This window comes from Magnolia sinica, chromosome 8 (genome assembly GCF_029962835.1).
Source record: "Magnolia sinica isolate HGM2019 chromosome 8, MsV1, whole genome shotgun sequence".
Classification (NCBI taxonomy): domain Eukaryota; kingdom Viridiplantae; phylum Streptophyta; class Magnoliopsida; order Magnoliales; family Magnoliaceae; genus Magnolia; species Magnolia sinica.
In genome coordinates, this window is record NC_080580.1 from 39,445,982 (window position 1) to 39,473,080 (window position 27,099).

The 27,099-nt window shown below is 44.4% G+C and overlaps 2 protein-coding genes across 6 annotated transcripts; both read left to right on the forward strand.

Moving 5' to 3' along the window:
• Positions 1-235: 235 nt before the first annotated feature.
• LOC131253261 (interactor of constitutive active ROPs 2, chloroplastic-like) lies at positions 236-14,441 on the forward strand. 5 transcript variants are annotated; one of them, XM_058254196.1, is made up of 5 exons: positions 236-415; positions 754-808; positions 3,353-3,402; positions 11,185-11,365; positions 12,190-14,441. In XM_058254196.1, the coding sequence occupies exons 3-5, from the start codon at positions 3,383-3,385 to the stop codon at positions 13,864-13,866; spliced, it is 1,878 nt and encodes a 625-aa protein (XP_058110179.1). In that variant the 5' UTR covers positions 236-415; positions 754-808; positions 3,353-3,382; the 3' UTR covers positions 13,867-14,441. The 5 variants fall into 5 exon arrangements, with proteins under 5 accessions (XP_058110179.1, XP_058110182.1, XP_058110181.1 ...); XM_058254199.1 differs by having other exon boundaries at positions 11,302-11,365; XM_058254198.1 differs by lacking the exons at positions 236-415; positions 754-808 and adding an exon at positions 3,052-3,070.
• A 1,863-nt stretch (positions 14,442-16,304) lies between these two features.
• On the forward strand, positions 16,305-22,965 carry LOC131254237 (formin-like protein 3). The gene is made up of 3 exons (XM_058255233.1): positions 16,305-16,475; positions 21,592-21,717; positions 22,591-22,965. Exons 1-3 carry the CDS (start codon positions 16,305-16,307, stop codon positions 22,963-22,965), a joined length of 672 nt encoding a protein of 223 aa, XP_058111216.1.
• The last annotated feature ends 4,134 nt before the right edge of the window (positions 22,966-27,099 follow it).

The window sequence follows — 27,099 nt, forward strand, 5'->3', positions numbered from 1 at the left end:
ATCTCATTGAGAAGCGAACGGTTGAGAAAAAAAATGGCAAGGAGTTTGCATTTTTGTCCGAGCGTGTCGTAGATTACGATCAGATGGATCTGGTTTTTGAGATGAATGTACTTGAATGAGCGGATCTGATCTTTTAAAAATATGCTCGTTTACACATGTGCGGTGAGTACGTAAAATGGATGCACTCGCACGTGTCTTCCACTCTCACCTATTTTGGGTCTTCACTCCAAACGGCGCACTCTCCTCTCCCTCTCCTTTCTGAAACAAAGAGAAAGGGTACGCTTCGGGAATCGTGCAGGGAAGGTGAAGAAGGTGGGCTTGAAATAAACCCTATTCATCCATCCAAGGTGAAAAGCAACTCTCCCGAAGATCAGAACGAGATCCCTCCCTCTCCATTTGTGAAGAAATAGAAAATGTAAATATTCTCTCTCCAAACGCTCTCTCTCTCTCCAAACGCCTGTATATGTAAGAGCTTCTGTGCGTTTTGCTCGTTTCAAGACAATGGGAGAACATGCGTTCGCTTTTAGCCGTGATGATGTTCCTTTTGAACTTCTTTGCCTCTTCTGCTGTTGATTGATAATGCCGGTTTCTACAGGCTTTTCAACGCTTCTTTTCTTTCTTTGCTTTTTTTTTAATTATAATTTTAAAAATTTTGCCGTTTTCTTTTCAACTTTAAAGCGAAATCCCCTCTCCTTCGCTCTCTCTGACTGTCTGAAGATATCTTTTCAGAAGTTTTTTTTTCCTGTCTTTCAGATCGGCGTAGTTAGACGGATTTGCAGCAGCTGTAAACCGCATTGAAGGTTCGAAGGTAAAGATTTTTGTTTTGTTTTGTTTTGTTTTGTTTTGTTTTGTTTTTTTTTTTTTTTTTTTATTTCTTTTAAAAATTGATCAATGTGGTTTCCACGGAGGCTCTTCTTTGAGGGTTTGTTATATCCGTGAAGAGAAATGGGGAAGAGTTCCGCGAGCGTCTGGTACTCCAGCGGACTACCATCCTTGCGATTCTACCAAACCCCCTCCTGGCTCTGCAACACTCGAAAAAAATTCAAAAAAACTACTGTAAAGCTTGGATAAAAGCGGCCGTACGCATTTCCTGCCCTTTTTCACGGCGAAACGGAAGGCAAGGATTCCAGAGCTGACTGTTCCCAACTCCCAAAGTCGTAGATTGTAGAATTACGAGAATACCCCCCCCCCCCTCCCCCCGCTTGCTTGAATTAACTAGTACCACCTCCGGAATTCAGTAGAGCCATCTGTCCCTTGTACACGTGGAAGGGTGATTTATCGATCTACAACGGACCATCTATTGGGCCTTGTCATCAGCGCTGATATTTCGAAAATTGAATTTTTCTGCTGATTCCAGCATTGAATGCCGGCCTAATGGCTAGGATCATCTGATGCAAGTGCATTTTGAACCATTTACATCAGTAACGGGCGCAATTACATGGTCGGTTTATCAAGTTAGATCTGCCACGTATGCTGTGGAGAGTGGTCGGCCTGTGTACATGGAAACCTGCCATCGTCCCCTATTGCACCGATCATTTGTCCAGTCCACTCTTCGTAGACGGTTAGAAGAGATCAAACTTACGGGATGATCCAAACCGTCCGGTCAGTGGCATGCAAGACATGGAAAAACGAGATCGTTCATGGACGACATGCCCAGATGTGGACGTCTAAGATCATCCGGTTTGTGTGAATTTTGCGCAGCAGCAGAAGAAGAGTGGATTGGACCTACTGGATGGTCGAGATAGATGACTTGGATGCCAACAAATCCAAATGCCAACTAGGTGCATTTTCCGGAAGCGGATTGGATGGTGTACCACACACCACCGACCTGGTTGGTGTGTAAACGTGTCGCTCGAAGACGAGCGCTACGCTTCTCCTCCGAGCTGTACGAACGGTTCAAAGGAGATCGAAGTTATATGGCCGGAAAATGATGTATTTATTATATCTACACCGTTCATCCATTTGGAGAGATCATTTTAGAGCATGATCCAAAAAATGATTCATATCCAAATTTCCGGTGGGCCACACCACAAATAGCAGTGGGGACAATGATTCTCACCGTTAAAACATCCATAGGGCCCACCATAACGTTTATTTTCCATCCAATCCCTTGATAAGGTCATACGGACGAGAAGAGTAAAAACATATATCTTATTGATCCAAAACTTCTGTGCCTCCAAAAGGGTTTCAATGGTAGACGTTCAATCCCTACTTTTTGCCGCGTGGTCCACTTGATCTTGTATCTGTATTATCTTTTTCTGTCTCCAGCCTTAGAACGATCTCGCCAAATTAACGGACGGTTTGGATATAATATAATACATCATGGTGGGACCCACAGAACGTAAACACACCCATCAGTTCGGTGGTGTGTGGTACACTAGCCAATCCTCTTCCGCATTTTCTCTGCATTTGCCCGCCCCCAGATAATCTCTTTGCACTGCATGCCAACAGAAATTCTGCCAAACAGTTCTGGTAATACGGTCCTTTCGACGGGGGCATTTGGGTAAATTCGAATCCATCCTTTCCTCAGTGTACCTCCTCGTGGTTGCAATGATGTGGTGGAGCACAGGAGACGTACTGAAGCAGTAAAATTGATTTCTGTACTTTTTCACCTAACACTTCAACTTAAAAAAAATAAAAACAAAAGAGAAAAAAGAAAGAAAAGATGATGATGCATTATTAGATGGCACTCTAGGATATGATAGAGGATCATACTCATGCTTGCGTGCAACACACACTCATTGCTGTAGCGTGTGTCAATCCTACCCGTCTAAACTGTAGGTTCCAATGTTAGCGGATCTTATCCCAAAAAATCACACCGATTTGTCAACCGTAACTGTTAGATCAGTAGGCATAAATCGAGCGGTTTGACAAAAAAAGGCTTAACATGCAACAAAATCCTTGGGTAAATGCGCACCCGTTCAATGTAAGGATTTTGAAATCTCCTCTACTGTTGGTACGCCTCGTGACAATGGGGTCCATAATTCTTTAGCTAGACTTAAATGTAAACCATCTCTGTTCACTGCTCCACTTACTTCCTGATGGACCAACAGGCGGACTACCAACACAGGTGAGTATTCTGTAGATTTGAAGACCAGGTCTTCGTCTTTATTTTTTGCACGAATCTTTTACGTTTGGCACTGCATTGATTAGGGGCGCCTCTGTTTTATCAGCACTCATTTATTTTTTTCATGTGCGGGCTGCAGTGGATGCCTGTGTTTCGTTATCTCTCACCAGACTTGTCTGCAACTATTGCAGGTTTTGTGGGTCGGAAGCTTTAAATCTGGGAAGATTTCTTATTTTATTTTAAACCCTGATTTTTTTTTTTTATTTATTTTATCACGCACTGTAGGTGGGGAGTTCAAGTGAGAAGATAGTAAATATGCAGACACCAAAGCCAAGGTGATTTTTACTTTTCTTTATCGGTCCATTGCTTGGTTTTGAGTTCTCTTCTCTGTAGAGCATGGTTCGGTTTTTTATTTTATTAGTAGAATCGAAGGAAATGCTTATTTTATTCAACGAAGTGGATGGGACCGGAGGATTCTCTTGGATCCTTGTTTGCTGTAAATGGACAAGTGGGCTGTGGCTAATAGACCATAGGGTTCTATTGCATTTCTTGCTTGCTGTAAATGGGGAAGTGGGCTGTGGCCTTTTAAAGAAAGAAGGCTACTCAGGCTGGATTTTTTTGGGAAAGATTTCTATGTATGATTAGATTAAAGTATGTCCTATCCTCGCGTGACTTGCGCATGTCGTCTTTCCCAATAGGTGTTTGGTTGGATGCATGCAAGATCTGGTCGTTCAACTAGCAGGTCCCACTGTATGTGCCTCCGTAGGAAGGTCAGGTCTGGCTGTCATAGAAGTTTTGAAATTAGGTGGGTCATGAGCTTTGAAAACTGGTCGATCAGGTGGGCCAGAAGCTTTGAAAAATGTCAGGTCAGGAAAGTTGGCCAGGGTTTCACATTCTCAGGTGGGCCATGATCTTTGAAAAATGGCAGGTCAGTAAAGTTGCCAGGATTTCACATTGTATATGTGAACTGTGGTTTCAAATAGTGGTTTGAGAGTATGATTTGCCTGGGATGACCAATCAGGATCTAACACGTGTGCCATATTACACTGGCTTGGGTGGGATGAGTTCCTTGGCCTGCCCGGAATCTAGATGTATCTGTACTGCTGTTCGCAACTCCCAAGCTATTCTTGGGATGTTGCTGGAAATTAGCTGTTGAAATTGTTTTGTTTCTCATGACGGTTATGCACGCCATCTTTTTTATTTGTTTTATGGGGTTGATTTTCTGGGTCCTTGTGACCTAATATTTGTTTTTCCATTGTACATGTATTTCTACAAATGAATATAGAAATCAAGCTACAATTGCAGTAGCAGTATCATGTGGCTTGAGTTCGAGAGGGTCCCTCTAGGAACATGCTAGGGTAGCAGGCTGGCAGCTCTAAGCCTGGGCACCGGTGAGCCTTTGTTGTTGGTTGCTTTGAATTTTCTTTTTGGTTGACTTCTGTTGAAACTGGAGAAGTATTTGGCTCTATTGCGGTGAACTTTTGTTGGAACATGCCACAGTAAATGTGGTTTTGTCATTTTATGGGTCTAGTCTGTTCATTTGGTTGCCTTACATTAATGGGTCCTAGCCACCTTATTAGTAGACCTTTCACCTTTTTAGATTGTGCACTATCAGCCCTTATGCTTTTTTTTTTTTTTGAATGATGATAAATTTATTGAAAAAAGACGCACCCTAATAATACAGGAGACAGAAACTAAAATAAAGTTACCAGTCTGCCCAATTATTCAGAAACCGATTGGTAACTGTTGATGCATACACCCATTCCTTGATGTGAGATTTGCCATTTGAAATACATTGAGAGCATTCCTTTGCCGATTTCTAAAACAGTGATCATTCATTTCTAACTAGATGAACCAAATACCCGCAACTAGGCTTATGTGCCAAACATGTTTCCTAATCTTTCCTTTTCCTCCACCATGCCACGCCAATAAGAAACGATTAATAGAGCTTGGAACCACCCATTGTACAGCGAAAATTTCCAAAGGACAATCCCACAAACTTTTTGCCAATAAGCGATGAAGAAAGAGATAGTCCACCGATTCCACATCTTTATAACCATGGTGTGCTGTAAAGGCTGTTACGGGGCTGTAAAGGCCGTTACGTAAAGGTAATGGTGGCAACCGTTACATGTTACGAGGTCGTATTGACCGTTACAGCCGTTATGGAAAAAAATGACCTGTAATTGCCGTTAATATCACGTTACATCCCCTAGAAAGGTCATAATAGCCCCGTAATGGTCTATTACGAGACATATACAGGTTTTTCATACTTTTTAATCAATATATAGGTCCATTGAAGACCTTATAGAAAGACCTCACTAAGAATTTTCCTGCTTTTTCATATAACCATTTCAAGGAATCTTTTTTTTGAGAGAAGTGGATACACTTTGGATAACAATTGAAGTAACTCAATCAGCTCTTGAAATTCTTCATCCTCCAAATTCATTCTACATGGTGGAGCCCAAAATGACTTGCTCCCTGTGGATAGAAAAACACCTCTTAACACTTTAATCACTCTCTAAAGCTACCCTTGCTAAGTGTGGAAGGATATCTATCAACTTTTTGTTCCCCCAGCCAATTGTCCTCTCGAAACCTAATAATTTCCCCACACTTCACTTTTCAACAATGCCACAACTCTCCAACGATATGATGATCTATACAATGAGGACGACCTCGTCCACCTACCCCTTTCATCAACCCCATACTTTCTTCCTATACCTCTCCCACAATGAGCCTTCTTCCGCTCCAAATCTCCAAACCCACTTCCCCAACAAGGCCAAATTCATAACCTCCAAACTCCTTAAAACTTGCTCTCTCATGGTCCCATGGCTTACATGCTTCCTCCAACTTCATAAGATGAAATTTGTGCTAAGTAATCCAGCCTAAGCTTTTTCAATGTATTTAAAACTGACTTTGGGCATTTGAATATCAACATATGGCATACCGAAAGATTGGACATTGTTGCGTTAATTAAAGTTAACATTTTGCCCAAAGATAAGAATCTTCCCCTCCAATAAGACATCTTACTTTCAAACCTCTCGATTACACCTTATCCCACAAATCTTTCATGAGGTTTCTAATACATAAAGACCATGATAGATAGTTGGAAAAGATCCCTCCTTGCATATGAAGATTCTTGCAAAAGACTACACCTAATCTTTAGATATACCCACCCCTAAAAATTCGCTTTGACTGATATTCACCTTTAAACCCAAAACTGCTTCAAAACATAATATAATCGGTCTAAAGATTACTTAGGGCCCGTTTGGGAGCGTGGATTTGGAAACCCTTGGATTCAGAACCCCCTGGATTTGAAATCCTCCTATTGCGTTTGGCACCCTAGATTGGGAATCAACTTTAATCTAAAAGCAGCTATGCATGGTATATTTACAGGGGTTTGAATTTAATTAGTAAATTAACTTAATATCTCTAATTAGTGAACGTATGTAATGTTTGTCACAATGGTTGTAATAAGCTCGCTGAAATATATACTTTGCCCGAAAATGATGAAATTCCAAGTCTTGGATGGGCCATAAGCACAATATCATGTCCAAGTGACTAACCAACGATTTTTAATAAATGGACAATGTTTGGATGGCGCTGATCATCATATTAAAGCAATCATAGTGATGCAATTGATAATCTAGTTGTTTTGGGATATCATTAGTGGGCCATGTGCCCAATAGTTTAATAGTATAGTGACACACATATTACATATGCAACTCTTATAAGGATTTTACATGTAATCCAAGCTCTCACCGTGGATTTCAAACCCCCTCTTTGAGGGGATTTGAAACCCCCAGTTACTTTATGGTGCCAAACAACCAGGGGGTTTGAAATCCCCTCAAATCCCCCCAAATCCATGGTGCCAAACGACCCCTGACTCTTAAAGCATCCATTTCATAAAATAATAGTGTGTCATCGGCAATCTGTAAGTGTGTAACCTGAAGATCTGATTTATCCACTCTGAATCCTTTGACCAAGTTCACCTTGGCTCCTCCTATCATTTTACTAAGGGCCTCCATAATCACAGCGAATATATATGGAGATATAGATCCCCTTGTCTTAACCTTTTTTATGCTGAAAAGAATCCATTTGGAGATCCATTAACCAAAAAAAAAAATTTTAGCTAAAGCAACACATTCCTGAAATCCAAAGCCACCATTTTTTTTTTTTTTTTTACCATAACCCATCCTTTCCCAAAATATAGTCCAAAAAATCCCAATCAACGCGGTCATAATCTTTTTTCAATGTCCAACTTACACAGTGTTGGAGGTATCGATATTGCTACAAGTTTCGCTGGTCGGGGATATGGAAACAATATTGATATCACTGATAATATTGCCAGTAATTGGAAATCTGAGGAAATAAACACAAGGAAAACGGTGGAATTTTTCAACGAAACTTCAGGAGATGCTAAAATATACATATTTGCATATTTAGGAAAAAAATTGCAAAAAGAATGCATACATAATGAGTTTTCATTTAATGGGGGCCTAAAAGCATGTGCTACTGTGAGAAACTAGTCCGACCATCCCATCCCAACCACATCCCATTTATCCATCTAACCATCCCATCTATCCATCCAATACGATTTTGTACCCGTATCGGCCGATACGGGCCGTATCTGTATTATGGGCCGGTACGGGCCCGTAACGGTAACTTTTTTTTTTCATTTTTAGCTCATTTTTTGTTTTTTTTGAAACCTCTTGCTTCCAAACTGTTTTTCACTCCTTCTACTACTAATTTCGACCAACCTTAGCTAGGTATTTGAGATAAAAACACATTATATCACAGATTTTTTGAATCAAAGCTCGGTAGGCCATTTTTCAGAAATTCGTCAAAAATAGGTATTTATACTTTTTTAATATGTTTTGCTGTTTTAATCATGTCATATGATGTGTTAATCATAGTAGAACATGTTAATGTACATTTTACAGATTTGGGGTGCCATTTAAAAATTTTATAATATTATATTCTATTTACGCATGAATTTTGGCCCCTTTTTTTAAAATTCGAAAAATCAAATTTTAATGGTTGTTTTGCTGTTTTAATCATGCCATTTGATGTGTTAATCATAGTAGAACATGTTAATGTGCATTTTACAGATTTGGGGTGCCATTTTATATTTTTTTAATATTTTTTTTCTATTTACGCATTTATTTTGGCCCTTTTTTTGAAAATTCGAAAAATCATTTTTAATGATTCTTTTGTTGTTTTAATGAAGTCATATGATGTGTTAATCATATTAGAACATGTTAATGTGCATTTTACAGATTTGGGGTGCCATTTTATATATTTTTTATATTTTTTTCTATTTACGCATTTATTTTGGCCCTTTTTTTGAAAATTCGAAAAATCATTTTTTAATGATTCTTTTGCTGTTTTAATGATGCCATATGATGTGTTTATCATAGTAGAACAAGTTAATATGCATTTTACAGATTTGGGGTGCATTTTATATTTTTTTTATTTTTTTCTATTTACGCATTTATTTTGGCCCTTTTTTTGAAAATTCGAAAAATCATTTTTTAATGATTCTTTTGCTGTTTTAATGATGTCATATGATGTGTTAATCATAGTAGAACATGTTAATATGCATTTTACATATTTGGGGTGCCATTTTTTTTTTTTTTTATATTTTTTTTCTATTTACGTATTTATTTCGGCCATTTTTTTGAAAATTCAAAAAATCATTTTTAATGATTCTTTTGCTGTTTTAATGATGCCATATGATGTGTTAATCATAGTAGAACATGTTAATGTGCATTTTACATATTTGGGGTGCCATTTTATATTTTTTTATATATTTTTTTCTATTTACGCATGAATTTTGGCCCTCAAAAATAATTGCAAACACCTAAATGTAAGATATTTTCATATTACATTCATTCTAATATATCTATCATTGATAGTAGATAGTTAGAAAATTAAATATATGAATTTTGTAGTCAAATTCAGGTTATCTGGTTCATAAATTCATCAGACAGTCCGATATAACTTCTCACCAAAGAGTGGACCGTTACACCACCATAAACATGTTCCAATTTATAAATGAATGCATATTTGGAATGCTTAGAATATTCCGGATTTAATACATATTTTTTTATATTTTTTTGGCAAAAAAAAAATTTTACGCCGTTACTGGCCGTTATGCCCTCGTATCGCCGTTACGACCCCGTATCCGTATCGGTTTTGGAGGTCACCGTTACGCCAACCGATACCGATACGGGACACCTTGATCCCTGCCCTTCCCACTATTGTGGAAAATACATGTTGTAACCTTAAAAAATATATCTTTTATTTTTTTTCCCCATACGATATTTCGTCGAGAAATAATTGACAACCGGAAAGGAAATGGAAGACCGTTGTCTCAATATTGCTCATGTTGTGTAACGATAATATTACGATATGATCAATATTATTGTTGACAATTTGAACACTATATAACCATGCAACCATAAAAAAATTGAAATGTGATATATATATATATATATATATATATATATATAAACAGATTTGTGGCGATTTTATCGAAATATCACAAGTAGATTGGCAATACCTGGAATATTAGTGATACAAGAGACTTGGAATTTACATAGTTGAAAATATTAGTGATACAAGAGACTTGGAATTTACACGGTTGGAAATATTAGCAATACATTGCCGATACCTGGAATTTCTGAGACTATCGGTATTGCTACCAGTTTTATCGTTATCGCCGAGGTGCAGATACGGATAATATTAGGGATATTTCGATGATATTGGAGATACTCCAAACAATAAACTTACATACTATTCCTCTGAAACCTCACTTATTGTATGAATCTATGCATTCCTGCGCTACCGATGCCAAATCTTCTATTTGTCTTCCTTCCATGGAAGCCCCTTGGGATGGAGATATAACTTCCCCAATGACCATGCGGAATCTCAATGCCAACCAACCAGAAATGTCCTCTTTGCAGCTCAGTTATCAATGTTCTAGATGGGAATATCTTGTCCATCAATTTCTGGTCTTCTCTTAGTTGATTGTTGCTTGTCTTTGCATTTCTCTTCTTGCCTGTCTAAATCCAGCTGCAAATTGAAATTTTAGGATTGTTTGAAAATTTAGAGGTTATGTTCCGAGGTGGGTTGGGCAGAGCATTAACCTGGACAACTGAACGATGGCCTGAATTACACAAACTGATAACCTGAGTGCACTCTACTGTGTATGTCCTCAAACAAGGACCATAAGATTCCTCTCTACTTAAGAGGCAAGTGCTAATGGTCATATTGGAATTACATGGTCTTGCTCGTCAGTGGAAGTATAGTTTACTGATGTGCAAAATTCCATGTAAGGGCCATGATTCTATGATAAAAAACTGTAGATCTGATGACCCCTAGAGCAGATGCGAATTCCTTGTAAATCGTCCAGATTGGTTGATTCCAACCCTTTGATATTGTTGTCTGCGGTTGGGGGGTTAGGAGAAAAAAGTGCAACAATGGTCCACGTTCAATGGGCAGAACTCTATGTATTGAAGGGTTGGAATCTTCGAGGGCATCCTGATTCATGCTGGGTCCCTATTAACAGTTTGAATCACTGGATCACGGGACCTACGTGTATGGGGGGGTTAGGAGAAAAAAGTGCAACAATGGTCCACGTTCAATGGGCAGAACTCTATGTATTGAAGGGTTGGAATCTTCGAGGGCATCCTGATTCATGCTGGGTCCCTATTAACAGTTTGAATCACTGGATCACGGGACCTACGTGTATGGAGTCCTGCACATAGACGGACATAGCAGGACCATGCAGTTCCTCATAATCATATACCCTACTGAAAGTTCTCTCTGACAATTGAAGTTGCATTAGGATGAAGTCTTGTTGCTTGCAGTGAGTGACTCCACTCGAGGAAAGATTTTTAGATCTGCACTTGCTATCACATGGGGTTTACATGGTTATATTCTTCTATATTTCCATTTTGACTTAACAACTGTGATTGCAATAACCCAAAATCATGCCTGTACCAAAATCCAAGGAATGTGTAGTTGTGACCGTAACTTGGTGTGGATTGGAACACATATCAATCCCTTGATGTATTATTATTTGGTTGCTTCTGTTTTACCAACTCTGAGAGCAGGAGTGGATCCTTAGAAGTGCCTCAAAGGACTTCTCCAGCCACCCCTCGGTCCACTCGCCAGCTCAAGACAACTGGCTCAGAATCTGACTCAGGCTCTTCTACGCATCCTGCAACCAGGACGTCAACAGAGAGAAGCCCTAAAGTCCCTGAACGCCGGTCACCAAGAAGCCCAGCAGCTGAGGTACTTAACTATATTTTGTATAAAATTTGCGCACACACATAATTAAATATAATTATCACACACTGGTGTGCAATTTGAAGGAATTCATGTACATTTTAAAAGCACCAGAAAGCTTGTGCATCCACGGACTCTTGATAGTTTAAATGTGGCTGAATATCGAATGGCCTTATTTTTTCATAAAATGGAAGAAAGTTCACTATCTTCAATTAGTTCGTACGAGGCATAGATAATGGTGATGATGATGTAGTTGACTCACTATGGTGCGTTTGTGGTATACAACCAGTCCAAGAGGGTTTCCCCACCATGTGATTGAGATGCCCCAAAAATTTGGTTGATCTAATCATTGGGTGGGACCCTACATGCACTTTTGAGGTTTTTGGGTGGGGTTGTTCATTGTTTTCTATGTTGTGCCCCACCTAATAATTGGAGTGGTCTTATTTTTGTGCTGGTTGATTTTCATGGGATGATGTACCTGTTGGATGGGTTGGATGTCATAAACACATGTTGTAGGATCTCATTCATCTGACTGGGTAGCTTCTTGTGTCTGCCACATGATGAGCGTATTGGCCAGATACATGGGCCATGGCATTTTGACAGATTGAACCTGCCTATTGATTGGCCAGAATCTTGCTTACATCGGGCATGTTGGCAGGCATTCCGCAGTTCACCTCTGCAATATCTCATTCAAATCACCATGGCATCTCTCTTTATGCTCAGTTTTTTAAACCTTGGCTATAATTGTCATCCTTTCTGTTCATCAAAATACTTACTGCAGTCTGAGATTCCTGATACTCCATGTCCTCTGATTTTGTTTCAAACACCAGAAGAAACGCCCAAGCAGGATATCTGAGCTGGAATCCCAGCTCAGCCAACTTCAAGAGGATCTGAAGAAAACCAAGGACCAGCTGGTTTCATCTGAGTCATGGAAGATGCGTGCTCAGCAGGAAGCTGACGATGCCAAGAAGCAGCTATTGACCATGGCTGCCAAGCTTGAGGAATCCCAGCGCCAGCTTCTAGAGCTGTCTGCAGCTGAGGAGTCCCGGCTTCAGGAACTCCGAAAGATCTCCCAGGAGAGAGACCGGGCATGGGAATCTGAGCTCGAGGCCCTCCAGAAACAGCACTCTGTCGACTCGGCTGCACTGGCGTCTGCTATAAGTGAGATCCAGAGGCTCAAGCTCCAGCTTGAGATGGTGGTTGAGTCTGAAGCTGCCCAGGAAAAGCAGGCTGAAATTGCACATGCTGAGCTCCAGTCCTTGAAACTGGACATGTCAGAAACTCTAGCTCTTATGGAAAGCCTAAAAACTCAGCTCAGTGACTGCAAAGAATCTGAAGCTCAGGCCCAAGCAATTATCAATGAAACTTCACTACAGTTGGAAACAGCTAAGACAACCATAGCAATGTTACGGTCTGATGGATATAAGGCCATGGAGTCTTTCAACTCTGCTATCGCCGAGTTGGAAGATTCAAGAGCAAGAGTAAATTCACTTGAAGATGTCATAAGAGAACTGCAGGTGGACCTTCTCAAGGTTAGCAGTGTGACACTGAATGATCCTCAAGGTGTTGACAAACTCCCAGGTGCTGTTGGTGGGGAGCCAGATGACCGGCAGAAGCTGATGGCTGACCTGAATTCTTCAAGGTCAGAGGTGGAACAGTTGAAATCCGCATTAGAAGCAGCTGAAATCAGGTACCAAGCAGAACAGATTCAGAGCACGATGAAGATCCAATCTGCTTATGAGTTGGTTGAGCGCGCCAAGAACGAGTTGAGCCCAAGAGAAGCTGAGCTTGAGGCTGAGCTAAATAAAACAAAAGCTGACATTGTAGACATGAAGGCGGACCTCATGGATAAGGAGAACGAACTGCAGAGCATATTGGCAGAAAATGAGGGGCTGAATTTGGAGATAGAGAAGAGCCGGTTGAACCCAAGAGAGCCAGCACTGGAAACACAGCTGAAGAAGGCTGAGGGTGACATTGCAGATTTGAAGGCGAACCTGATGGATAAGGAGACTGAACTGCAAAGCATATCGGAGGAGAATGAGCTGCTGAAAGTGGAGATGGAGAAAAGAGAGCTGGAGAGTGGTAAAGGAAATGCGGAAGCTTTGGCTGAGGCTGAAGCAGCAAGGGCTGCCGAACGGGAAGCATTGATGAGGCTTGGGTATGTGACAGAGGAGGTGGATAAGAGCAGCAGGCGGGCAGCGCGGGTGGCAGAGCAGCTGGAGGCAGCTCAGGCAGCAAGCTCGGAGATGGAGGTGGAGTTGAGGAGACTGAGGGTGCAGTCAGACCAGTGGAGGAAGGCAGCAGAGGCAGCAGCGGCTGTGCTTTCGAATAACAACGGGAAGTTGGAGAGGTCGGGATCATTGGATGCAGAGTACCATCCAGTGACCGGGAAGATGCTTAGTTCCCCATATTCGGAAGACATGGATGACGATGACTTGCTGAAGAAGAAGAACAACAATGTGCTGAAGAAGATTGGGGTGCTATGGAAGAAGGGTGGCAACAAGTAGAGGTTACAATGGAGGGGGTTAGAGGATTGCTGGTGCTGATTGCCTACTACTATTTTGGTTTTTTATTTTCTTCAGAACTAATCATCTGCTGGTGAGGGCACTGTAACATGCTATGCAGGCTCATCTTTCCTGCTGACGTGCCACCTGTGTAGGATATATCCCTTCCATGAAAATGCTAGGTCCCACCATATCAGAAATTAGGCTGTTCCTCTCATTAGATGGGGCACACCTGTAAGTTAGAGTCGGTCTGTTTGGTGGTTGATCCCGATTGTGTGGCCCACCTGATAGTGGACAGGCGTAATTTCTTCGTCAGGTTATTTTCATGGTGAGGCGTACTTTTTGCATGGTAAGAATGTCCTACAGAAATAGGATGTTGGTGGGAAAGATTTTACCTGCATGACAAGTTCCGGCACTGTCGCCTGCAGGCGATCAGTTCTATATTTAACTCTCTCTCTCTCTCTCTCTCTGTATGTGAGGCACCCGGTTTTCGGTTTGTCTTCTCTACTTCCATGGTGCTTAGCTGTGGCGTTGAAAACATGAGAACGTAAATATAGTAATGGTTTTTATTCTTGGGATTTTCATTCTTTTGAATTGTGGTTGGGGAGGATATTCCGAGAAATTTCTATGTGATGGATGGGCAGTGGCCACTGCTAAAATATTACAATGATCGGTTGATCTGAAAATGTTACTGCCAAGTGGAAATTTCAATCTTGAATCTACACTGCTGATTGGTTCATCATGTATCGGTAGCAAAGGAAATATTAGATTTCACAATGTGATAATTACCCTTCCATCAGAGTCCTCGGATATTTTAGATTTCAAAATACAAACATTTTGCAAACACATAATTGAAGTTTTTACCGAGGAAAGACTGACTTTTGTGGGATTTTTATTTGAATTTTCACGTATTTAATATTTTCATTTGTTATTCACTGGAATTTATGCCAAAAATCTTAGAAGTCATCATTCATTATGCGTGTGTGTATATAAATTTATTCTTTTTCGGCTCCGTGATCGAAATGGGCCTTGTTGATTTAAAAATCTGTACCACCCTCCATCGAACTTTTAGTGCTCGGAGTGAATTCTGGTCTTGCACAAAGGAAGACAAAGGAGACTTTGGCTCAAGTAGGAGACCCTTCAATGGTACGGTCTAGGATACGGGCCTTACAGTAGGGTTGGAGTGAGGGTGCGAGATATTGTGTATCTTCTACTGTAGAAATGACTTGTATTTATACCTGAAGATAGTAATGAACTTGTTTGACAATCTCGACATGGTCATAGCCATCACGTGAGGATTATGTGGGCGCGGTAGTGGGCAGTTACCCAGAGATCGTGTGTTGGGCATAACTGTAGTCGTGCGTTATTGGAGCCGTACATTAATGATGTCGCTGATTGAGCTCTCATTCGACCTGATCTCCTGGCTCGGATCATGCTTGGCGACTCGAGCCGAGCCCATGGAGTGATGACATGTTCAAGTAAAGAGGATCGGGTCAGTCAAGCATGAAGTACGGTCTGGCTCAGATGTGAAGGACGGGTCGGCTCAGACATATCGCTACTGCTCCAAGGTCGTCCTCATAAGAATACGAGAAGATCGGGTCGGTGTATAGTTCTACCAGAACCCCCCGAGTCGGATGTTTTCCTCGGCACCCGTCCCAAGCATTCTTCATCGATGCCGAAGTTAACCAGATGTGGCCCGTTTCAGATTTACTCATAAAAGAAGCCCCTTACTCTCTAAGTCCGAGCTCGGACTTAAGAGAGTAACTCTTGGGAAGACGAACTGGAGCTTGGGGAAGCGAACTGCTGCTCTCCTTACAATGATGGGCTTCGAAAGTCGTGTTGCCACGATGACCTTCGAGACCTGTGCCACGCACGGAGATGGCCGCCTTTTCCGTTCTGGCCATTGGGCTTCGTATATGTGGCCATAGATACCAGAGCGTTTCGACTGAGCGAACGGGATGGTGCCACGTGGGTATTGAAAGGTGAAGATTCGTTAGCGCATTCAATGCTGACAGCGCATGGGTTGGGGGCGATGCGAATGGGCACTAGTGCATTGAATGATAGTTGCGCGAGGGTCGGAGCGGCGCTAAGTTACGAGTATTGTGAGCCGTCACGTATGCAGTTAGGCTCGGATCCAAGTTGGTTCAGCTTCGGAGATAGCTGTGTCATGATTACAGGCGGCGGGCTTAGGCTATAAAAATCCCCAGGCTCTTTTCATTTCCACTCTCCTTCATTTGACAACTCCTTAGCCTTCCCTCTCCTTGCAATCCTTTACTCGAGATCCTCTGCTGTCGGAAAAGTGCCTCACTAGTCGAAAATAAGAATTTGTAGGTCGGAAAAGAGATTTTAGTGGTCGAAGAAAAGAATTCTACTCGAAAAAGCTCATCGAAGTAAATCGCCTTCCGCTGTGAGTCTTCCACCGTTTCACTTTTTCCTTCACAATGTCGAGCAATTCGGACGAAGTCCGCGAGGTTCAAAACGGGTGGGAGCCCGAGAGCACAGACTCCAAGCGCCGGAGCTCGGAGGGTGTTCTTGAGGCTGTCCCATTCTATCCCCCACCCAAGAAGAGTACCCGAGCGAAGTCCAAAGGCCGAGCTAAGGGGTCAAAGAGGGTACCCCGAGACCCTGCTGGGAGATCGCTAGTAGGGTCCTCGGGGGGTCGAATAGACAGTATACTTGTGAGACCCGACCCGAGTTCGCATGTGTGCATGTGTGTGTGTGAGTATGCATTCCGTCCATCTTGATCCCGCGGTCCTACCGGTCGAATCCCGGCGACCCGTGACCCTTGGATAGTGTTTGCGGTCATCCGTGAGCCCAGTCATGAAGACCCGACTCGGATCGAGTTGAGACCTATACCATTGTGACCGCATCGTCGTTGCGATTCCAACGACGCGTCTTGTGCATTCATCCGACTTATAGATCAAAAGTTGTGAGCATTTCATCATGTGGCCCACTTTTTGTACAAAAGCATATGGACCACTCTCAGGCACAAGTTCCCATGCACACCACCCACACACACTACAATTCCCATGGAATAAACACTACCCATCCTAAACACTACCCACACTTAACCTACCCTAGCAAGCATTGTTTGTATCACCATAGGTCATGATTTCTTTCTCTAACCAAGGAGGGAGAGTAATGATGACTCCCCTACAACCTTCCCTTCCTCTCTCTCCTCCTTCATTCTCTCATTTTCCTCTTCCATGGAAGAATTTCCAGCCCTCCCTCTCCCAATTTTCAGCAACTTTCCCTTCCTTTCTTCCTCCATCTAGCCATCACAAACTCATCTTGACCATTGAACCTTTAAGCTTGGAGCTTGGAGTACCTAGTGTTGGTGGTAGCTTGAAGATTCAAGGTGGGTGATTATAATTGTTGATCTTATTTTCTACCCTTTGATCTTTTTTTCTTTCTAGATAGATCATATGGGACCCACCAATCCATGGTGGGGATCCCATTTGATCCCATGGATGTGGCCCTTTGGCCCATCCTACATGCATGTCATGATCCATGATGGGGCCATTCTCCATGGACCCCATCATGATGTATTTTATAATTCACTCCATCTTAAGGTCATCTAGACCCTAAGGATCATGTTGGGATGGCATCCCAACCATCCATAACAATTATATATCATGCATGTAGTGATTTTATGTTGCATGTAAAATCAATGTAGTTGTATGGGTATGATTCACTCTTGGGAGGGCCCACTAGTGGCGGGGCCCTACCCCCATGGCCGGATTACTTTCTTTCCTTCTTCTCTTTTCTCTGATGTATGGATGATAGTGTGTGTGTGGCCCATTTATAGTGGGCCTTGGATGTCCCAAAATAAATAAAAATAAAAATCCAGCAAGGTGGGATGCTCTTATCACCTAACTCCATGATCATCGGACACCTTAATCAAATGCATGCAAGTGTCCTAGTTCTAGTATGTGATTTGGACTTATGTGGGGCCCACTGAGGAAGACCACACACCTTTTTTATGGCTGGGATTATTGAGATATAGGCTGATGTGTCCAGCCATGTATTGCTGTCCAAAAACTTGGACTGTTGCATGGATTGTCATGTTCAATCTTTGGCATGGATTTTTGGATCATGATTGTCATTATTTTATTTATAAGTATGGAGTGTAATGAGAAGGTGTGGACCCCACCATGAGGTGTGATGGGTCATACCTCAGATGGTCCATGATATGGTACCCAAAAAGGAGGCCCATAGGGGTGGGCGGTCCACCTTGTTGGGCTGTCCAACCCACATGTATGGAGGGAAAACATACACTTCAGCTTGGTTTCTCTGAAGGATGGGCCACTTTTATGGACCCCACCTTACTTTATTTTATGAAGAAAATACTAAACCTCCATTTTTCCCCTCTTGGATGAAGGTTGGGCCCACCTTATTGGGTAAACAATGCATGGACAGCAACATCCCTTCCTGGACAGATTGAAATTCTTAATTTAATTAAAATATTTATGAGTATCCAAAAATCATAAAATTTTACAGAGAGGTGGTTCACTTATGGTAGGACCCACCTACAAAATTTTGGGGCCAATGGACACCTGTACACACCATGGTGGTGGCTGGACTGGCCCATTACAATACGGTGTCCAGATCAGTCCGATTTTTAGGACAGATTGATTTCTTTAAATAAATTAAAATATTTACGTATGTATAAAAATTATGAAATTTTTTTGAGATATGTTTCACCCATTCTAGGACCCACTTACCAAATTTCAGGGCCAATGGACCTCTGTGTACACCATGGCAAGGGCCGGACTGGCCCACCACGTTGGGACGTCCAGGTCAGTCCGATTTTCTGGACAGTCTATTTTATTTAAACAAATTAAAATATTTCTAAGTGTCCAAAAATCTTAAAATTTTGTGGGGGTGTAGGTCACCTATGGAAGTATCACTCTGTAAAATTTCAGATCCAAAATACATTTGAGTTGCCCGTGGTGTGGCTGGAAGTGGTCTGCTAGGCAGGGACACCCAGGCTGGGGCATCTAGCCGCTTCGTGGGCCCACCTCGATGTGTTGAATGTCCCACCACCCATCCATGTAGGGTCCTTAGGGGATGGATCATACTTGCCCCCTTTTTATTCAATTAGAACACATTAGGTGGATTTTTGGGCCATATACCCCAGGCCCATAGGACTGCCTACACATGGGACATCCCTGCCTTAGGCTCTGCTGGGCTTGCATTCTAACAGTCTGGCCCATTTCATATATGTATTGTATATCCTCTCTCATCTGGTGGGGCCCACAGTGATGTGTGTGAGCCATCCAAAATTAATTATACTAAGAAATACTTCTAATGCTGAACTCCAACCAACCCAGAAATTTGGGTGGGCTGGAATTTGGCATTGAGCCCAATAATTGTTGCCTATAGATGTTCTTTGGGGCAATATGGCCCACTAGATTTGAGGATGATTTATGTCAGTATCTTATCATCTTAATTTTATTTTTGGGCTTAATTAGTGTATGATTAAAGGCCCATCCCAAATAGGATTCTTCTTGGGTTAGTCTCTTAGTTAAGTAAGGGCTTTATAGCCTTGGTTGGGTTGGAACTTTTGATAGGCCCATTGAACTCTTGGGTCCTATATTTACCATGTCATTGTGATAGGCCTTATGGGCCAAATACTCAAGTAGTTGGGCCCTTGTTTGCCCACTATAATAAATCCATACTTGGGCCGAGATGTGAGGCCCAACTTACATGTGTTAAAAATTTAAGAATTTCCCATATGTTGGGATAATGGGCTGCCCATTAGGCCTACTACAATGAATGAACCTATGACCCTTATGGTTGGGCCCTAACCTTGCTTAAGGGCCCACCAGGTTGCCTTTGTTTTTGGGCTTAGTGTATGGCCCACTAGGCCATGGGTTGATTGTGCCTTGGACCTTTCTTTACATATATAGTAGGCTACCTTTTGGGACCCAGTTGAGGTTGGATGTCCTCCTTGGTGGCCCTAAGGTAGGCCCATAGAGGCCCTTATAGGTGGTTAAAGGCCCACCTTGGGCCTCTGGCTAGGACTGTTCCTCCTTAGGATTTTGACTCTCTTAGTTTGTGGGTCATCCCAAAGTACCGGGCTCCCACTAGAGGGCTTCTCTTCTTCTTAGAATACCTATCGATGTGCCTAGATCTTGACCCTCCTTGGGACAGACGATTTCATATTCCTCAGGTAGCACACTTACATCGTTGCAACCCACATGCATCATCTGTATGAATTGATTGCATTGTATAGTGGTCATTCAGGGATGGAGTTTCTTCCCTTTTGCACATTGAGTGCGAAACTTGTGCATGATTTGTGTGTGCGACTCATGCATTGGCATCGCATTTCATGAGGATACCGCCCTTGCTTCATCGGGGCCTTGCCTCCATAGGGACATTTGTGGATGGCCGCATGTGTGGACACCGGAAATATTACTTGAGCATACGGGTGCGTAGGATGCCCATGGGTGAGATTCCCAAAACTTCCATGGTACCAAGGATCTGCTCCAACGCCGTGACCGGTGGAATACATGAGCGCACGAGGGCCTTATACCGTTAGGCCGCGACTCCCACCGTCGTGTAGTCGGTTGGATAGGGGTGTGGCCTTACTTGCTTGGTGTGAGGAGGCATTACTAGGCTTAGTCTGACCAGCTCGTAAATGGGTCTGCTACTGTCAGGCCTTGTTAGTGATTAGTTGTCCACAGGCGGGTAGTGAGGTCTCTTACGCTCGTTTGACTGTGTGGGGTCTGCAGAGCGGCAGTCATTCAGCAGTGTAATGGACCCGGTGATTTCCTTATGATTGAAAATGTACTTGACTTATGGTTTGGATATGAGCATTGACATCACTTACATCGCATTAGCATTGGCTACAAGCCCCCCTTTCATACATTGCCTTGGTATGGCACTCATTACTTATTGCATCGCATTCATGGTAAGCCTTGGTAAGACTAGTGATATGTTCATTGATTATGCTTCTCTCCTTATACCTCCTACTATTCTTCTGTGCACCATTGTCACACACTTACACCACCCTCTAAGCTTCTATAAGCTTATGCACGATTGATACGTGCAGGAGACTCTAGGTAGGCGCCGTAGCAGCAGAGCATGGAGTAGAGTTGAGCAGTGAGGACTCCAGTGTTGCTGATTTCTCTCTCTTTTCCTTTTATTCTCATGTATGTCCTTTTGGACCTTTTGGATGATTGTAAAAGTTCAAATTTTTAGTGGATTTTGTGATGTGTGCCTTTGTTATTCTCAGATGTACTTGCTGTGATCTTGGGTATGCTCGCATTGGAAGTGATTATATTGTTATGAAAATCCTCCTTGTAGGATCCCAGGATCGGAACCTACCTCAGGAGCCGAGAATGGGGTACTACGGAGGCTGTTGCGGCCAGAACTGGCCATCGGGTTCCTTGTGAGTCCGGTTACCGAGTCTGGGGCGTGACAGGAGTTGGTATCAGAGCATAGCAGGTAATTCTGGAAAGACTAAGGATGACATCGCAAGTCTGCTAAGAACATGGGACAAGTAGTGTCCCGAGATCCTTCTTTTCGCTCCGTATTGAGCCTGTAATTGTATTGATTCCTTGAGTCGTCATTATTTTGTAGACGATGCCGCGTGGACGTGGCTCCCGTGGTCGTGGCACCCGTGGTCGTGGTGCACGTGGACGAGGTGCCCGAGTTACCCCTTCTACTCGAGCACATCCGGCTCCCGTTGTTGAGGATCCGATTCTTGAGGTACCGATCCAGCCTGTTCCTCCAGTAGTGCCCATACCTCCAGTTGCTCTGGTTCCCCCACCTATTCCCCCTCCTCAGCCTGCTGTTCTAGTTACTGAGGCTCCTGCTCCGCCGGCCGCCCCCGTGCCTCCGCCTGAGGCGAGTGCCGCCCCTGCCTTTCCGACAGTACCTATAGGAGCCGAGCATTTCCAGCAGTTGATGCAGCTTGTTGCCACCGCATTGCAGACCCGTCAGCCTGCTACCGCTGAGGTTTCTGGGCAGTCTGACTTACCGCGTGCTAGTGCGATAGCTCGAGAGTTCCGACAGCATGATCCCCCGAGGTTTAGTGGTGACCCTGACCCTTCTGCAGCCGAGGCTTGGCGCACTGAGGTTGCGAGGATTTTTGACACTATTCAGTGTCCTGCGGGTCAGAGAGTATCCCTTGCGACATATCTTCTTCAGGGTGAGGCCCGTCACTGGTGGTCATCCGTATCTAGGATGGTCGGACCTCAGTTTGCTTGGACATGGGAGGAGTTCGTGGTCCGTTTCGACCAGAAGTTCTTCCCTGAGCAGGTTCAGATCCAACGGGCGATCGAGTTTGAGACCCTAGTACAGGGTGATATGACCGTATCTCAGTATGAGGCCCGTTTCTTGGCCTTATCTAGATTTGCTCCTCATCTCACCAGCGATGAGAAGATGAGGGCCTGTCGTTTTGTGATTGGGTTGCGTCCCGCCCTTCGCAGCCGTGTGGTAGGGCATTGTTTGGAGACATTCGACCAGGTCATTCATCGGGCACTGGTTTATGAGGAGGATTGAGCTTTGACATAGAGATTAAGAGAGCAGAGTTCCGGTGAAGACCGGAAGAGGAGAGCACCAGCTGGCAGTTCTAAGCACATCCGTCAGTAGAGATGGAGGGGTAGATCAGAGTTTCGGCAACCCGCGGTTCAGTTAGTAACTTCTTCATCATCAGCAGCACCGCCAGCCGCTTCATCTTTCGGCCCCTTTTCTGGTGTATGCTTCGGCTATGGACAGGCCGGGCATTGGAGGCGTGAGTGTGCTCTTCCCATTCAGCAGCAGAGGCCACCGCAGTTGCCCCCTCCTCGTCCTCCTTACCAGCAGCAGAGAGTAAAGCTTTCGTCTGTCATTCCTAAGGCTCCTCCTCAGCAGCAAAGGCAGTCAGGCAGACCTCCTCGGCGGCGGCAGCAGCAAAGACAACGCGGCGAGACAACAGGCGGCGCGGCACAGCAGAGGATATCCGCATGTCCGGTCCACAGGTCCAGTATGTATCGCGGCCCAGGCGGCAGACTCGGGACCCTCGGTCTTCAGGTTGCTTCCCCTACCGGCTCGGGGCCGCTTCTATTCCGCACGGGCGTCGAGCCAGACCCGATCATCGGCCAGGTGGAGTAGTCGAGGTATTCTTCTTGTTTCTTCTGCATTGCTCATGTTTTATTTGATTCTGGTGCCTCCCATTCTTTTATAGATGAGCAGTTTTGTCGATTGACCGATATTCCATCGGAGTCCATGTCTGAAGCTTTGACCGTTTCGACTCCCATGGGGAAGTCTGTTATGTTGACCCGTCGCTGTCCTTCTTGCCCGGTGTTAGTAGGCGAGATATTCCTTCCTGCCGATCTGTTCGTGATGCCGATGTCGAGTTTTGATGTTATTTTGGGTATGTACTGGCTTTAAGAGTATGGTGCCGTCTTAGACTGTACGGCGAGGAAGGTTACGTTTCACATTCCAGGCTTGCCAGTGTTCCAGTTCGTCGCCGAGCCCAGAGAAGAGCCATTATCTAGTTTCTTGGGCTCGGTCATTGAGGATTCTGTGGCAGAGAGTATTGAGCAGCTGCCAGTTGTTTGTGAGTACTCGGATGTGTTTCAGGAGATACCGGGTTTACCGCCGCGTCGGCAAGTGGAGTTCCAGATTGATTTGGTGCCCGGTACTGCGCCCATCTCGAAGGCCCCCTACCGGATGGCACCATTGGAGTTGAGGGAACTGCAGGAGTAGTTGGATGAGCTTCGGGAGTTAGGTTTCATTCGTCTCAGTAGTTCACCTTGGGGAGCCCTGGTATTGTTTGTGAAGAAGAAGGATGGTTCATTGCGACTCTGTGTAGATTATCGTGAGCTCAACAGAGTCACCATCAAGAACCGATACCCGCTTCCCCGTATTAATGACTTGTTCGATCAGTTGCAGGGTGCACAATATTTTTCCAAGATAGACTTGCATTCTGGTTACCATCAGATTCGGGTCCGAGAGGAGGACATTCCGAAGACGGCTTTCCCGACACGTTATGGTCACTTCGAGTTCTTGGTCATGTCATTTGGACTGACCAACGTGCCCGCTATCTTCATGCAGCTGATGAATGAGGTTTTTTCGGCCGTTCCTTGATCAGTTCGTGGTGGTATTTATTAATGATATTCTTGTATATTCAAGGACTCGAGAGGACCATGTTGAGCACCTGCGGATTGTGCTTGAGACCCTCCGTGCCCACCAGCTGTATGCGAAGCTAAAGAAGTGTGAGTTTTGGCAGGAGGAGATGAAGTTCCTCGGTCACGTGGTGACGAGGGAGGGTGTCGCTGTGGACCCCTCGAAGGTTGATGCAGTGCGTCGGTGGGGCCAGCCCACGAACGCGTCCGAGATTCGCAGCTTCCTTGGTCTAGCGGGATATTACCGACGGTTTATCGAGGGTTTCTCCAGTATTGCAGCACCGTTGATCCGATTGACGCGGAAGGGCGTTGAGTTCATCTGGAGTGACGCTTATGAGAAGGAATTTACGGAGTTGAAGGACCGCCTCATGTCCGCTCCTGTTCTCACTCTTCCTGATGGAGTGAGGGTTTTGTTGTTTTCACTGATGCCTCCAGAGTTGGCTTGGGTGCTGTACTGATGCAGCATGGGAAGCCAATGACGTATACCTCACGCCAGCTCAAGGTCCATGAGTTGAACTACCCCACTCATGATTTGGAGCTTGCAACAATTGTCTTCGCACTGAAGGTGTGGAGACATTACCTATATAGGGTCAGGTTCGAGCTCTTCTTCGATCATAAGAGCTTGAAGTATCTATTTTCGCAGTCCAAGTTGAACTTGCTTCAGAGAGGTTGGATGGAGCTTTGAAAGATTATGATTTTGACCTTCGTACCACCCGGGCAAGGCAAATGTGGTGGCGGAGGCGCTCAGCCGTCAGCCACGAGGACTGGTGGCACAGATGATGGTGCGTGAGTGGCGGATGCTCGAGGATGTATCGAGTTTGACTTTGAGTTCGTTCTGCAGCCTTCCATTGTTCATCTTTCGAGCTTGTTGATTCAACCCTCTTTAGTGGCTAGGGTGATCGAGGCTCAGTGACGGACGAGTCACTTCAGGAGTATCGAGCAGAAGCCACATCCTTAGAGCACACTGGCAGATTGGTTCCGATGGTGGATTACGCTTTAGAGGCCGGTTGTGTGTCCCGGATGTGCCGAGTTGCGTCATGATTTGATGGACCGAGGCACACCGATCGAGACTTACTATCCACCGGGCTCCACGAAGATGTATCGTGATATGAGGAGGCGGTTGGGCAGGGATGAAACGCCAGATTGCGAGTTTTGTGGCCGAGTGTGACACATGTCAACGTGTCAAGGCCGATCATCGGAGATCCCCTGGTTCCTTGCGGCCGTTGAGCTCACAGTGGAAGTGGGAGCATGTATCGATGGACTTCATCGCAGTTTGCTGAGACTCAGCGCGGTCACGATACCATCCGGGTTATTGTCGATCGTCGGCGAAGTCGGCTCATTTCATTCGAGTGCTTCCTGGTCTATGGACCGGTTAGCGAGATATTCATTGAGGAGATAGTGAGGCGCACGGCATCCCGGTTTCGATCGTTTGCACGAGACTCGATTTACGTCTCGATTTTGGAGGAGTTTTCAACGGCATTGGGGGTCACTTTGCATCTCAACACCGCTTATCATCCGCAGAGAGGCAAGCCGAAAGGGTCAACCAGATCCTTGAGGATATGCTCGGGGCTTGTGTGATCGACTTTGCGGACAGTTGGGATGAGCATATGTGCCTCGCCGAGTTTGCATACAACAACAGCTATCAGGCAACTATCGGCATGGCTCCTTTTGAGGCACTTTATGGCAGACCATGCAGATCTCCTAGTTGTTGGACCGAGGTTGGAGAGCGTCGTCTCTTAGGTCCCGAGCTTGTGCTGCAGACGTCAGAGGTTATTGATGTTATCAAGCAGAGGATGCGCACAGCCCAGAGCCGGCAGAAGAGTTTTGCTGATCGTCGGCGTCGACCCCTCGAGTTCGCAGTCAGGGACATGGTGTATCTCAAAGTCTCGCCTATGAAGGGCGTGGTTCGCTTTGGTGTGAAGGGCAAGCTTGCCCCGAGATTCATCGGACCTTTTGAGATTACCGAGCGCGTGGGCGCTGTGGCCTATAGGCTTGCCTTACCTCCTGAGTTGTCTGCAATCCACGACGTGTTTCATGTTTCTATGTTGCGGAGATGTGGGTCGGACACTATTCCTGTGATTGATTGGCAGCCACTTGAGGTCCGTGAGGATGCTTCTTATATTGAGCAGCCGATTCGTATCCTTGATCGGAAGGAGCAGGTCCTCAGGACCAAGGTCATTCCCTTAGTGAAGGTGCAATGGGGTCATCATTCAGAGGCCGAGGCGTCTTGGGAACGTGAGGCCGAGATTAGAGAGCGTTATCCCCATTTGTTTGATGATTGATTGATATATGATTGTTTGTATTGCCTTCCTTATATGATGATTGCTATATGATGGTGGTGTTTTGTCTTTTTTTGTCTAAGATTGTTTAATTTCGAGGACAAAATTTCTTTGTTGGTGGGGAGGGTTGTGAGACCCGACCCGAGTTCGCATGTGTGCATGTGTGTGTGTGAGTATGCATTCCGTCCATCTTAATCCCGCGGTCCTACCGGTCGAATCCCGGTGACCCGTGACCCTTGGATAGTGTTTGCGGTCATCCGTGAGCCCAGTCATGAAGACCCGACTCGGATCGAGTTGAGACCTATACCATTGTGACCGCATCGTCGTTGCGATTCCAACGACGCGTCTTGTGCATTCATCTGACTTATAGATCAAAAGTTGTGAGCATTTCATCATGTGGCCCACTTTTTGTACAAAAGCATATGGACCACTCTCAGGCACAAGTTCCCATGCACACCACCCACACACACTACAATTCCCATGGAATAAACACTACCCATCCTAAACACTACCCACACCTAACCTACCCTAGCAAGCATTGTTTGTATCACCATAGGTCATGATTTCTTTCTCTAACCAAGGAGGGAGAGTAATGATGACTCCCCTACAACCTTCCCTTCCTCTCTCTCCTCCTTTATTCTCTCATTTTCCTCTTTCATGGAAGAATTTCCAGCCCTCCCTCTCCCAATTTTCAGCAACTTTCCCTTCCTTTCTTCCTCCATCTAGCCATCACAAACTCATCTTGACCATTGAACCTTTAAGCTTGGAGCTTGGAGTACCTAGTGTTGGTGGTAGCTTGAAGATTCAAGGTGGGTGATTATAATTGTTGATCTTATTTT

What these genes read in the sequence shown, in the direction of transcription:
- LOC131253261 (XM_058254196.1), top strand. Translation starts at nt 3,383, where the DNA reads ATGCAGACACCAAAGCCAAG. An exon ending in ATGCAGACACCAAAGCCAAG is followed by an intron (nt 3,403 to 11,184) that starts GTGATTTTTACT and finishes CTCTGAGAGCAG; the next exon opens with GAGTGGATCCTTAGAAGTGC. An exon ending in CAAGAAGCCCAGCAGCTGAG is followed by an intron (nt 11,366 to 12,189) that starts GTACTTAACTAT and finishes TTCAAACACCAG; the next exon opens with AAGAAACGCCCAAGCAGGAT.
- LOC131254237 (XM_058255233.1), top strand. Translation starts at nt 16,305, where the DNA reads ATGTCGAGCAATTCGGACGAAGTCCGCGAGGTTCAAAACGGGTGGGAG. An exon ending in GAGCTAAGGGGTCAAAGAGG is followed by an intron (nt 16,476 to 21,591) that starts GTACCCCGAGAC and finishes GTACCGATCCAG; the next exon opens with CCTGTTCCTCCAGTAGTGCC. An exon ending in CCCCCGTGCCTCCGCCTGAG is followed by an intron (nt 21,718 to 22,590) that starts GCGAGTGCCGCC and finishes GGCTATGGACAG; the next exon opens with GCCGGGCATTGGAGGCGTGA.